We start from the raw sequence: 14830 nt of genomic DNA, 5'->3' as shown, positions 1-14830 counted from the left end.
AACTAGAGACTCAATTGTAAAAACACTATTTTTTTACTGATTGGTAATTTGTATAATCATTTTTGCCATTTACCCACTTCCCATATATGTAAGGGTTCCAGGTGCATTTTCTATTGTCTTCTACTCCTGTGGTAGAAGTAGCTTCAATATTCTCTGTAAGTTTCTGCCAGCATGAGTTTATTCATTCTGTTCTTATGTCTAGAATGCTCTTCCCTTTCAGCTCAATCTTTCAAAATCCTACTCATTCTTCAAAGTCCAGCTTAAATGGTCCTTATGGTCTTATAGGATCCTATATGCCTTTCTTACTCTTCTAAATCAAATGAAGGGGCTCAGCAAACCTTTAGTATTTTATTCCTTTACCATAAATCTTGGCTCATCTCCTTGGTATCATAGTCATATGTGTTTGTCTCCTTTGTTCTGTCAAACTGTAAACATGTATGTTGTAAACATGTGTTGTAGACAGAATGATGTCCTCACCTCACCACATTCTGATTCCTGGAACGTGTGAATATATTACTTTATATGGCAAAAAAGGATTCTGCAGAGGTGATAAACTTAATGACCTTCAGAAGAAGAGATTATTCTGGCAAGCCCAGTCTAATCATCTGGGTCTTTAAAATTGGAGAACAATTGCCAGCTGCAACAATGAAAAATAGATATACTTGGTCACCATGGAGTCTTTATAACCTGAAGCAGATTGTTAGATGTGTATGTATTACTCAATCATTGTTTATTGACTTGAATTGTGAACCAGTATGAAGCAGAACCATAGGATGATTTCTTTAGGTTCTTACCACATCACTAATACTTATCTCTAGCATCTTCATTTTGTCAAGTGAAGTCACATTGCAGACAACTCAGACCAGCTTTCCTTTTGGTTAGCATCCCTGTGGACTCTGAGTCTGACTATAATAGTGGTAAATAAGTATTTAGGCTACGTGCAGAGTTTCACTTCCTTTACATGTACTGACAGCTTAATGGTGGGAAGTCCTAAAAGAACAAGCTCTTTCCTTATGGTGTTTAACCTAGTCAAAGGAACCTGATGAATGTTGTTGGGTTCATTCACAAAACTTTTCTGATCTTTGCCCTTATCTAGAGGAATAGTCTGAGATTTGGAATCAAATATATAAGACCTTGAGATTCTGACTCTGATCTTAACTGACTCTGTGACTTAAAGTAGGTTAGTAAATCTCTTGTAGTCTCGGTTTCCTCATATCAATGGTGGAAATAATACTTGCTGAGTTGTCTCAAAAATAGAATAAATGGGTACATGAGAAGTTAGTAGCATGAAGTGGATGTTCCACAAATGCTAACTTCCTTCCCACTACAGATGCACCACTACTAACAGAAACAGTCCAGGCTTCTATTTACTTTGAAGAGTTCGTTACAGGCAGGTGATTCAACATGACATTTGTTCTTACTTTCTGTTTATTGATTTTATTTTTTAATACATATGCCTTTGGATTGGCTCCTCCTGTAGTCTTTTTTTTAATGTAGAGTTCTGTTTGTCCTCCGGGATGTTTGGTTAAGAATAGCCCATGTGACACGGGTAGTTTTAGTATTTAAAGATTGACAGGGGTTTGGGTGAAAGAGGCTGGGGTATAAAAGAGATCAAAATAAAATAAAATACCCCAATAATATATGGTAAAATAAAATAGAGAAGAATGACAGCAATCCAGAATGGGTCTTATTTTCTCTTGGAGCCATATTATCATTCTGGCCTCTGGAGCAACTGTTGAGCCACATACTTCTGCCTGTATGAAGCCTGATGTGAACAAACCCATCAGAGTTTATGACAATGACACTGGTGGGAGACAAATGGCCTCTGAAGTATGGTGATAGGAAAGTCACATTTTAGTATCTTGGTGTCATTCTGCTTTCTTCACATAGTCTAAGCCTTTGGTTCTCAAAATTTAAGAAGATAAAAAAATTAACTGATGAGTGCCTATTAAAAATGCAGACTTATGGGCCTCCCCCTGATGATTGACTCAGTAGATCTGAAGTGGGTCCCAAAAATCTGCACATCAGCTGTTTCTGATACTGGTTGCCACCCAGGTCAGTGTTTCAGGGTGATGGGGTTCCAGGCAGAAGCCATCATTAACTGGCTATTTATTGAGTATTAATTAGTTGCAAAGCATGATAGAGGGTATGGCCCTTGGTCACCATGGGTTTATCATCGAGAGGGGAAATATGACTTGTATACAGATAGGATAACAGCTGCTAGCTCTCCAGGTTAGAGTTAAACTGCTGCTGCTTCTTTGTTTCCATTTCCCTCTGTGTAAACCTCACATTGGTTAGAATACTTTATGCACTTGTGTCTCAACCAGTTTGTGTGTTCCTTGAGGGAAAGTAACCTTCATTGATGACCTACAGCAATTTTGTTCCTTCATCTTTTCTTATTCTTCTAACTTTGGTTTTGGCTATGATTCCACCCCTAGCCCCTGTGATAATCTCTTCGCTTGAGGCACTGCATATTATTAGGAAATGGTTTGTCTTTATCGAACTTATCAGACCTCCTCTGTTATGTTACTGCTGCCATACCATTCTCCTTGTCTTCTGTCCATCTTGATGACCTGGAAGAGATAGCAAAGATTACACATGGTCTATTGTACTTTGGTTCTCACAGCAGGGAACACGTGTCTGAGGCTAGTGATCATGTGGGTGGGTGGCAAGGTGAGTCTTCTTGAGAAGTAGTCTATGGCACAATGTTTGGACAGGAAGTGGGATTTTAAAAGGGTGTGGCCCCAAGATTTACATTTATGAAGGCATTGTGACATATTCTGAAGGTTTAACTGCTGCCTTCATGCTGGAAAAACGTAAACACTTTGGTTTAGTCTCTAAGAAGGAAGAGTAATTAGTTAGACTAGTCAGTATCACGTTTTCCTTCTTGAAGCCGGAACCGATAAAAATTCTTGGGAGAAGAGAATTGGGTTGGACTTGACATTGAGGAAAGTGTGAAGGTAAGGATAATCTAACTAAGAGAAGTCTTTTGAAATAGTTGAAATTTGAGAGAGAATGTATGGAATGTGGTGGAGAGCTTAGATCTACAAATGCTTGTATAACTTTGTTTTGACTGTTAAAGAAAATGGTAAAGTGAAGTTCAAGATATAGTTCAAATTTTTTAGTGTATTGGGATTTGTAAATGTGCCTTGAAACGAATCACTAACTAAGATTTAGGAATACTTCATTTTGGTGGTGGCTCAAGATAAAATTTTAATTTGTTTTCCCCCCATGGTATTCATTTTATATTGAAGTTAGTATTTGGTTGAGATTCCACCAAAAAACTGTAGAATTTTTCTGTGAGCTATTTTGAGTTCTCTCCTCTTTCTGTGCAAAAACCTTGTCTGTTGTTTATGTGACTGTAATACTGGGAATTAAAACTTGACAACTAAGTTAGATCTTGGGATTTGCCCAATATTATCTCTAAGTACTGGAGTTTAAAACTATTTCCCAAAATAAAATAAAATAAAATAAAACTATTTCCCTTTAGGGTGGTGAATGAGTGTGTAAGTTTGGAGAACAGTGAGAAGAAAAGAGGCCAATGAAGGCATCAGGAGTCATTGCTAGTCATTAGCCCAGAGGATGATGTTCGGTGTCATTAGAAGCAGACACTTTCTTTTTGGATGTGGGAAGGGTATGAATTTTTGGGATAAATTGCAGCTGGAAGCCGGTGATTGAATCTTGAAGCCTACCATTTCAGGCCTGGATGAACCCCTTTCCCCAAGAGATTATTTTAAGTGGCAATATCAGGCAAGGAGGATATTGAAGAAGGACCTTTTTGTTTCTTATTCTGGTGATTTTCCTGAGGTTTCTGCTGGTTGTCTGGCAAGTATGATTTGCTATGTGGAGAAGAAAAGCCCTCCTTGTATTCTCTTTCCAAGGAGAATGCATCTGCTCTTTGGATTTAGATTGAATCAAACTCTGGACTACTTGGCTTTTTTGAGCAGTAAATTGCAACTTCAGGCAATAGTAAAGCAGGGAGCAAAAGATAGATTTATGGATAATGGTGTTCTAGGAGATCACAGCGAAGTGATATTTGAGGATTTGAACAGTTTTTTCTCTTCACAATGAAAAATGAAATAAAATAAATATCATTTTTATTACCAGGAGCAACTGGGTCTGTTGTGGCCCTTAGCCAGGTGAATGTAGCAAACCTGCTTTGACTTCATTTTTTTTTTTTTTTAAACAGAGAATAATAGAACCATCACATTGCTTCAGATTAGAAGGCTAAAGATGTAGAGATTCTATAACCGAGGTAGGAGCAATGCTTCATTTCTTTCCCTACCCTGATTACCTCATATCCCGATTTAAAAAACCATCTACTCCCCATTGCCTCCGTATCACATCGCAGTGGCTGTGCTGAAATATATATTGGTTCACTCACCTTTTAGGGGAGCAGGAACCTATTATAATGTTGGTCATAGAGGTGGATCAGGAAAATGATTTGGTCAGAGCTACACATTTAGGAAGGGCCCCAGATTTAAATTTTCATATTAATCTCCAACATAGGTGATATGTTTTACATGTGTATTGAAGGTGTTTGTCGGGTAAATCTAAACATTGCAAAGCAACCATGGTTTCTGTGACTCTGTTTTGGCATTTTCTTCCTTTTTAAAATTTGTCAGGGCATAAAAAATGGAAGACAGCCTAGCCTCCTAACTCTGAGGCCCCAATTGCCCTCTACACAGGCTCTCAAGAGTGATGGACATAGAAGCTAATGAAGAGGACAGACCTTCAATAACTAATCACACAAAGAATTCATTAAAATAAGAACTAGGTACCTTGAGAAGGTATAAGGGGGCCTTCGCCTCTTTGGGCCATCAGGGAAGATTTCTCTAAGCAGATAAAATTGAAAAAGCAAGGGGAATTAGCCAAATTTGGGGCAGGGGAGAGTTGATGTAAGGCAGTAGAAACAATAGGTCTTAATAATCAATTAGTTTTCAGAGACTTAGGTGGACACTAGGATGTTTTCATATTTTGAGTTTGGGCAAGTAAGTTATTGGTAGTGATGTTAACAAAATAAGTGACTAGGAGAAAATTATTTTCTGGTAGTGGGTGGGTAGATAAGATGATTAGTTCAATTTGTAGGTATGCTGAGTATGAGTGAGCTTTGAGACATCAGAGTAGAGATTTTTATAAATATATGATATTATATTATAAAAAGGGCTTAGTTACTCTTGTTAATTTAGAACTTCATAGTGTATAAGATGCTATCCAGGTTCAGTGGTGGAGGGGAGAAAGAATAGATTTGTGGTCCCCACTTTCAAGAAGCTTATTCTTTAAATGCAGTCAAAGAATTAAACAACTACAAAAGATTCCAATAACCCTCTAAGACAACAGCAGAAGTATTATAAACAGTACATGAATGATTGCCAAAAGAATTATATAGATGCATGTTACTTTTCAGCAGTTAGTGTCCAAGTAGAATTTCTCATTTGATTTTACTTTTGCTCTACTTTGGTAGTTTGAGGTGGGTTAGGATAACATGAGCTTGCTTAATACTTATTTGTGACTTATTTGCTTTAGGAGGAATATATTTTAATTTTAGAAGGTAGGTATTATTCTTTGTCCCATTTTACAGAAGAAGAAACAGAGTCACTGAGAAGTTAAATAATTTACCGAAGTCATGTAGCTAGTAAATAGTCAAGTTAGGATTCAGATCTAGGCCACCCCCTTCTTTTGTTAATAACTAAGGCTCAGAGAGGTTAAGGGACATGCCCCAAACCACAGCACTAATTAGAGGCAGAGTTAGGACAAGAATGGGCACTCAGTACTATGTGATACACAGTTGACCCTTGAGCAACATGGGAGTTAGGCGTGCCAACCCCCTACACAGTCAAAAATCCATATATTACCCTTGACTCTCCCAAAACTGAACTGCTAGTTGCCTATTGTTGACTGGAGACCTTATTGATAACATAATCAATTAATGCATATTTTGTATGCTACATATATTATATACTGTATAATTACAATAAAGTAAGCTAGAGGAAAGAAAATGCTATTAAGACATTCATAAGGAAGAGGATATACATTTATAATACTGTACTGTGAAAAATCTGCATAAAAGTGGGCCCAAGCATTTCCACCCTGTGTTGTTCAAGAGTCAAATGTATTGATTCAGGGTCACTTAGAAGGTTTGGATGACTCAAGGGTGTGCCAAAATGTCCACCTGAGGGCTCGACTGGAAATTTAAGAGTCTCTTACTGTTTGAGTTAACTTCACGATTCCCCCTCTGAAATTTACAGTTGTGCAGGATGCATAAGTAACCCAAAGGGGTCTTCCCTGAACTGAAATGCCCAGTACCGGCTCAAGGATATAAAGCACTCTGGTGGGCCAAGGGGAGCCTGAAATCTCCTTTCATCCGTTCTCTTACATTTGGCCTACTGAGATTCATAAAGCTGATTCTGGATTCTCTCTTCATTTTTCTGTTGATGGTACAGTACCTTTGAGCAAAGGGCTGCTCACATAATTCAAGACTGGTTCTCTATAGCATTGATAAAAAATGGAGGATATTTCTTTTTATTATTTGCCGTACCATTTACGTAACAATTGGGTAAATGGAATTTACAATTTGATTTGGCTTGATACTCATCTAGATAGGCTGGGTTAAGCTCTTAAACCTTAAAGCTTCAATAATTTAGCACAGTTAATCTGAAGCAGACTGGTTGGCCATCCATTATGTTGGGGATAAGCCATGCCAAGGTTGCCAAGGCAAGGGAGAGGAGAGTTAAAGGAGTCATGTAGGCTCTTAACTCACTCAGCCTGGAAATGACAAATGCCAAAGTCCATTGACCAGAACTAGAAACACGTTTTTTGTTTGTTTGTTTAGGTAGGATAAAATATTTTTTTCACAAGTTTCTATTTAAGTGGAAGTTAGTTAACATATAGTGTAGGTTGATTTCAAGAGTAGAATTTAGTGATTCATCACTTACATACAGCACCCTGTACTCATCACAAGTGTCCTTCTTAATACCCATCAACCATTTAGCCCATCCTCCTCCCCGACCTCCCCGCCATCAACCCTCAGTTTATTCTCTATAGTTAAGAGTCTTTTATGGTTTGGTGCGCTCTCTCTCTCTTTTACTTCTCCTATTTTCATGTTTTGTTTCTTAAGTTACACATATGAGTAAAATCATGTGGTCTTTGTTTTTCTTTAACAGACTTACTTTGCTTCGCACTCTAGTTCTATGCACATCGTTGCAAATGGCAAGATTTTATTCTTTTTATGGCCGTGTAACAGTCCATTGTGTATACATACCACCTCTTCTTTATCCATTCATCAGTCAATGGACACTTAGACTTTTTTCCATAGTTTGGCTAATGTTCATAGTGCTGCTATAAACATCGGGGTGCATGTACCCCTTTGAATCTGTATTTTTGTATCCTTTAGGTGAATACCTACTAGTGCAATTGCTGGGTTATAGGGTAATTATATTTTTAACTTTTTGAGGCACCTCCATACTTTTTAAAAACATGGTTTTGATTCACCTAAAGAAGAGGCTGTGAAAAGTGTATGGAGGAACACTTGAATATTTGATGAGCACTACTGTTCTCTCTTATATACTTGATACTTTGAAATCACTTAAAAAATTATAGGCAACTTAATGTCATTTCAAGTGTTAAACATAGGTAAAACTTTCATATTAGTTTCCTCCAAATATGCTTAAAGTGTAACTATATGGTATAGCGCATGCTATCATTTTATGAAATTCTTAAGCTCTCTATTAAAAACAACAGAACTCTTGCTTAATAGTTGTGAGATTTGCATACAATGGAATATTACTCAGCTATTAGAAATGACAAATACCCACCATTTGCTTCAACGTGGATGGAACTGGAGGGTATTATGCTGAGTGAAGTAAGTCAGTCAGAGGACAAACATTATATGTTCTCATTCATTTGGGGAATATAAATAATAGTGAAAGGGAATATAAGGGAAGGGAGAAGAAATGTGTGGGAAATACCAGAAAGGGAGACAGAACGTAAAGACTGCTAACTCTGGGAAACGAACTAGGGGTGGTAGAAGGGGAGGAGGTCGGGGGGTGGGAGTGAATGGGTGATGGGCACTGGGGGTTATTCTGTATGTTGGTAAATTGAACACCAATACAAAATAAATTAAAAAAATAGTTGTGAGATTTGGGCAAGTCACTTAACTGTCTAAACTAGTTAATCCCAATTGAAAATGGATATGTTGTAAAAATATGGGTAGAGATTGTGTGTGAAATGCTTGACATAGTACCTAGCACAAGGTAAGTGTTCAACAAATACGAAGTTTTCTTCTTGTTGGTATTGTTGATATCGCAGTGAACCTACCACTGTTGACGGTGATATTGAATCCTCTTAAATCAATGGTGTATCCATACTCATCAGAAAACAGTGTATTTTATGCTAACGAGCCATGTTCTGGCTAAGTTCTGGAAACAAAATATCTTCATTTTCTATATGTTCTTATCTTGGTAGACATGGGGAGCTTCAAAGGTCATGCCCTCCCTGGAACCTTCTTCATTATCATGGGTATTTGGTGGACCGTAAAGTGTATTCTGAAATATGCCTGCAAAAAGCACAAACGGACTTCCTACCTTGGTTCCAAAGCATTATTCCAGCGAATAGAAGTTTTTGAGGGACTCATAATAATTGGCATGGCAATCACTGGTGAGTGGACAATTTCTGTATTCTGTTTTCTCCTTTTGGGTATTTCTACATACAATGAGAAAACTATGTATCAAATCAAGAAATTGCTAAAATGAATTTTTATTAAAAAATATCTCTGAACATATATTCTAATTGTAATTTCTATCTGCTATAATTTGTTAGAAGGTGACACTTCAAGTTTACACAAAGGTCTATTCCTTAATGAGTCAAAGATATTGACTTGTCTGCCCACTCAAGGTGAATTTCCTTTATAGAATTAGTTGGAAGCTCTGAAATAATTTTATATCATTTATTCTGATGCCTGAAAGAGTTAACTCTATCAGAAACCATGTTTCAAAACGATACCAAAATAATCATGTAATTGTGGGAAAGCTTCAATCATAAGTTGTTGCAGATGGGTCAGACTGAGGAAGACCTTGCTTTGTACATTCGTCCTTTTTGTGTGAATCCTAAATTGGAAAGGGAAGTTAGGCCAGATGACTTCTAAGATTCTGTGAAATTTTTCTGTGTTTTTAGAATTCCACTGTAGTCTTTCCTTTGTGAAAGACAGCATTTCCTCATTTCCCTTTGGATTTCTTCATGCTTTATTCATGGCAATAGGTCTTTACTATGGACATGAGATTACCGAGCAGCCATTTCCAAAGAGAGAAATGGGCTTGCCAAATTCCATCGAATGACAGCATTTTAAAGAAAGTTTTGCTGTTTGTGTAACTGACTAGACCATGTGCTGTAATCTGTGTTTTCTCAGTTATCCTTAATTGGGGAAAAATTGAACTCTGGTGTTTTTATTCTAAATCAAGCACAACTCCTCACTTCCTGGCAGCTATCCAACAACGAAGGAGGTGTCAGAAGGCAGTAATCAGCCTTTGTAGGATTTATCTAGTCATTGGATGAAAACGGGACCTAAGACCATCAGTGGACCTGACTGATCAGGGAGCTAAGAAGACCTGAAATGCTCAGCTTTGAAGATCTGAAATAACTATTTGTTTGACTAACGTGGCTATCTTTGACTAAAAGTTGATCATCCAAACTGGTGTTTGAACCTCTAAAACCAGCCTAAGCACCAGTGCTTAGCTGTTAGGGGACAGCCCAGAAAGAAGAATCAGGATCATGGGACACTAGATTTGAATAAGCTGTGGTTAATCGTGCATCTACCCACTTTCTTTGTGAAGTTATGGAGAAAGGTACTAAAACTGTGATACATTCCTTTGCAGGCATGATTGGGGAGCAGTTTATTCCTGGAGGGCCCCACTTGGCCTTATACAACTATAAAGAGGGCCAGTGGGTCGAACTCCTAAACTGGCATCATTTCACCATGTATTTCTTCTTTGGGCTGCTGGGTGTGGCGAACATCTTATGTTTTATCATCAGTTCACTTCCCACCTCCTTAACCAAGTTAATGTTGTCGAATGCCTTATTTGTGGAGGGTAAGTATAAGTGAGTATTTTCCTGTACCTTACACTATCCTTGGACACTTGTCTAGCCCTGTACACTAACATTCTTTTCGTGTCTTGCTGCCACCTTGGTCAGTTGGATCATCTGTTGAGCCATCATGATGAAACAGTCAGATGTCCTACATAGGATGCCAGGGAGTAAAAATCCTTGGCATGTATTCATATAGTGCAACAGGACAAGCACTATCATTTGATGTGCTTTATTCACATTTTGCATCATTCTCAAAGAACCACCTACCATGGTTATTTAAGTTTTTTCTGGAAAATATCATTATTTCCATTTTGAACAAGTGGGCTCACGGTAGTGAAGCATGAATATCCTGAAACAAGGAGACCACTCACAGTGACCTCCTAACCTACTAACCAGTCTTTCATATTAGTATAATGAAACTCCACCATCACATGATAAGTAGGGTTAAAAAAATCAGTCACATAAAAAGAAGAGGTCCTATTTTTGAGAGGTTAATAACACTTTTTGTTCAGTTGATGTCCCTGTTACTATGGAGGGAAAACAGATGTTTAGTAATTTGTTTTCTCATATTGTATTTGTAAGGAATACATTGCTTATGGAACTAAAAAAGCCCCAAATTATCAGGAGGCAGTCATTTCCTAACTGTCTACCTTCCTTCCCACATATGAAGATAAGGAATTTTTCCAACCCCTCCCTGAGAACAAAGGCTAACTCAAAGATAGGCATCGACAACCAACAGCATGATTCTCATTATCTCACGGTATCACCATATTTTGAATGAACATCTTTTCTTTCTCATCTAAATGAAAAGGTTGAAGATAAAGCTGGAATCTGCTCATGGGATTAAAAAATATAGGTAGTTACTACTTCTTGCGAGCTTCCAGAGCATCTTGTCATACCCATCAAAGATTTGTGTGTGTGTATATATATATTTGCTTACTCCAATGGACCAAATTCCTTAAGGCAAGGATTTGTCTCATTCACCTGTGTATTCACCTTAACTCTTGTTCCCCTGCCCCCATCACACTTATTATTCATCCTCCTGCATAGAAGATACTTTGAAATATAGTTAGTTGAAAATGTTGTGATACGTTAGACAAGGAAATAAAGTCTGGGAAAGGGAAAAGAAGTGTTATATCTCTATTCTTAAGAGGTAGTGATGATGCTAAAAATGCTAGAAGTTTCCATTATTATGGTAAGCAGAGAGCATTTGATATTTTGGACAAATTTTGCATCTGTACATGTGTGTGCATGTGTATATGTGTGAAATTCTATGGAGCAGGGGAGAGAGAGAAAGGAGAAAAATGGTGGATGACCTTTGGTTTCACTTAAAAAGAGAAATAATTTTCTCCCTCTCTATCAGCTTTTATCATGTATAATCACACTCATGGCCGGGATATGCTGGACATCTTTGTGCACCAGCTGCTGGTCTTGGCCATCTTTGTGACAGGCCTGATTGCCTTCTTGGAGCTCTTCATACGGACCAGTATCACTGTGGAACTTCTTCGGACAAGCTTTATCTTTCTTCAGGGGAGCTGGTTCTGGCAGGTGAGTTGGGGCCTTTAGTTAATGTAGCTGGTGTCTCCATCTGTAGTCTTTTCTCTTTGGTGGGGTATTTTGATCTAGAACTGGAGACTTCTTTCTGATGTGCTGCCTCTTGCCAGAATGTGGGTTTTTGAGAGATGGTGTTTCTTTGAGTAGCCCAGAGGCCCTGGTGGGAGTGCTGACAGAGCAGCTGTCAGGGGAAGGAAGTGGGGTATGCCCATTTTAATCACACACTTGAATACCCATAATGTAGGAATTCTGAGCTTTTGGTTGGCAGCAGTTGCTAATACCAAAGCAGCTTACAGCCTAATGGGTAATAAGCTCGAGAAATATATGAAAGGCAGGAAGGAGGGGAAATTATTAATTATTGAGAAGCAAGTATGTGCCAGTCATTCTACAGGACATTTACATACATGTTGTTTCATTTTGTCCTCACAGTGACCTAGGTATTATACCAAATTTACTAATATGACTCAGCGAGACCAAGTTATTATCCCAGACTCACACAGTAATGGAACTAGGATCTAATAAATGTGGGTCCTAGTCCCCAGGCTTTTTTCATTTTACTCTGTTGACTACCTACCCTTGTTGTGTTGTCAAAAACGTGTGTTCCAATTAGTGAACTTCTATTTTATAGAGACTGGTAAGTCTGGGGTGAAAGATGAATGTGGTCTGATAGAGGAGATGTTTAGTCACCAGAAAGCAGGAACTTGGGATGAGGTGATTGCAGGGATTTGCATTTCTCAGGAGGAGTGATAAAAAAGCATTAGTCAGTGATGGGAAGAAAGACATCATGGTCATAATGAGATAGGAAAGATGTGATAGTTAAGCATAGGAGAGAGTGGAAAGATTGTGGGGAGTGGGGGATAGTAAAGAAGCATTATTTTCAAGGGTTATTTTGAAGGGATAAGGACATCGAAAAAAGTAACAAATATCCATAATGTGATAAAATCGATTATTGATTAATTTGATCAGTTTGTAAACAAAAGTTGTTTTGTTAGATTATAATCTGCTGAAAACTTAAATAAATGGAATGTAAAACACTGTCATGCATTCTGTATCTTCTAATTGGAATGTTTTGCCATGTGCACTCGTTCCCTAATCAAAAATAAAGATGGATTGAAAAAATTTCAAAAGAACTAACTTGTGGTCACTATCACACAGTGAGTTTATACTTTGGTGTATCTCCTCTGCTCTAAACACATTACAATGACAGATGAAATTTGAAAAATACCTAGAAAACAAAAAAAGGAAATTAAAAGAAGAAAAATGTTAAATAAAAAATAAGAAAATGACCTAGCTGCACTGAAATAACACAGACAGAAACAAGGCAAGCCACCTCGTGGGCCAGACCAGAACAGCACTGGGTAGTGGGAGGAGAGCTGAACTGCAGGCCTGTGGGCTCTGGTGTGATTCAAGAGCAAGTCCTAGCATTCCTCTCAAGGTGGGAAGGGAAGGCAGGCTCTTGGAACTCTCCTTGTGCCATTTATATATTCCATCTTCCTATTTGCTTTTCATCTTACTGATCTCTCACTTTCTCATGGAGAGTTTTATATTATAGTTATGGATTTGTCCATTTCTCCTTATTTTCAGTTTTTGCTTTAATGTTATGAGGCTGTATTCTGCCTTTTTTTTTTTTTTTTTTTTTTTTAGTTTAGTGCTCATTTTCTTTCAGTCTTTCTTGCTGCTAAAGAAATACATCTCTGGCCGTCTACACATTATAACTGCCTTCTGTAAGATTTGATGTGCGGTACTTTTCACTCTTGGGAAATTTTGAATGTTGCATTTTCCATTGTGCTTTTATCTTTAATTTGTGAGTTAACTAGGGGTGCACTTTTAAGTTTCCAAAGATGTTGTTTTTATTTTTATTATTCATTTTCAGCTTATGCTTCATAGTCAGAGAATACGTTCTCTTTGAAATGTGTTGTGCTGAGACTTCCTTTGGGGACATAGCCCAATGTCAGTGGTAGTAAATGTTGCATGTATTTGAAAGAGGGTATATGTTGTCTTTGTTGAGTTCAGGATTCTACATATATTTACTAGATCAAGTATGGTTAAAGAGCTAAATATTTATTTATTCTTTTTAAAGATATTATTTATTTATTCATGAGAGACACAGAGGCAGAGACACAGGCAGAGGGAGAAGCAGGCTCCCTGCAGGAAGCCTGATGCAGGACTCGATCACAGGACCCCAGGGTCATGCCCTGAGCTGAAGGCAGATGCTCAACCACTGAGCCACCCAGGCATCCCAAAGAGCTAAATATTTAAATAAAGAAGGTAGAAAGTAAGAACAAAAGGGGAAACCCAAGGAGAGAAAAAAGAAAAAAAGGAATAATAAAGAGCAGAATTAATGAAGTGAATTAGTGTTCCATTAATAATTAATGATTAAGAATCTGAGGAAAGAAGCATGGGCTATCACAACTGAGAACAGGCTGACCTAATGTTGTCCCTTTTGGCAGAGAAATAATGTTTTCATATTTTACCAAAAGCTTTTCTAGGAAAGAGCTATGAGGTTAAAATCTTTGGGTGTAAATCTGTGACTATTTAAAAATCTTTTCCATCTATCAGTATGTCTAGACTAGTTTCTTTTTTTACCTGGAGGCTAGACTAAATAACGTTTGGAGGCCTAAAGGAAAATGAACATTTAATACCAATACAAACACACACACTGGCAGGAAATGAAGGTTTAGCTGTAGAACCTCCCTCTCCCCTCAGATTCCTCTGAAACAAAAATGTCTAGAGACGAAGGTGAATTCATTCTGCTTTTATTTTGATGCTATGTGTGTTATATGAATTTTATGGCCAAAACTCTGCCTTAAGCTGATAATATGACATTGTGCCTTGCCTTTCACTGTATTTTCTCTCTACTTGTCCACAGATGGTGAATCCTAGTGCATGCACAACATACACGACAGATTAGCACACCTAGGCTCTTTTCTAAATAAGGAGATGCAATTCTAAATAAGGAGATGCGAAATGAATGAAGCAAATGTTCAGCTTGGCCATTTTTTCCTGTCATACATAAATGAGGGACTAATAGGTCAACCTAGAGGGAATTACACTCCCAACCTATAAAAACATTTTCCTTCCCGACCCTTATTACAGTCACATATGTTTTCTCAAAAGCTGTCATGAGCACACACGAGTTGTGTCTGTCTACAATGTCAGCTTTACTCGATCATAAAGCAAAGTTAAATCACAATTA

At 37.7% G+C, this 14830-nt stretch overlaps 1 protein-coding gene across 9 annotated transcripts in view; it reads left to right on the top strand.

Annotated features, from left to right (window-relative positions):
* Positions 1-14830, top strand: part of TMEM45A (transmembrane protein 45A) — a 65491-nt gene that overhangs the window by 41266 nt on the left and 9395 nt on the right. For 5 of the 9 annotated variants that reach the window (XM_072812529.1, XM_072812533.1, XM_072812535.1 and 2 more), the window contains exons 2-4: positions 8464-8655; positions 9870-10082; positions 11444-11628. In XM_072812529.1, coding sequence (XP_072668630.1) covers positions 8466-8655; positions 9870-10082; positions 11444-11628 — 588 coding nt within the window. In that variant the 5' untranslated portion in view covers positions 8464-8465. Of the gene's footprint in view, positions 1-2792; positions 2961-4189; positions 4256-8463; positions 8656-9869; positions 10083-11443; positions 11629-14830 lie in introns of those variants that run through there. The other 4 variants (XM_072812534.1, XM_072812532.1, XM_072812531.1 and 1 more) reach the window with 3 other exon arrangements.

This window comes from Canis lupus, chromosome 35 (assembly GCF_048164855.1).
Source record: "Canis lupus baileyi chromosome 35, mCanLup2.hap1, whole genome shotgun sequence".
Taxonomy (NCBI): domain Eukaryota; kingdom Metazoa; phylum Chordata; class Mammalia; order Carnivora; family Canidae; genus Canis; species Canis lupus.
Note: the sequence above shows the minus strand (reverse complement) of the source record. Positions and strands in the feature narration are given on the sequence as shown.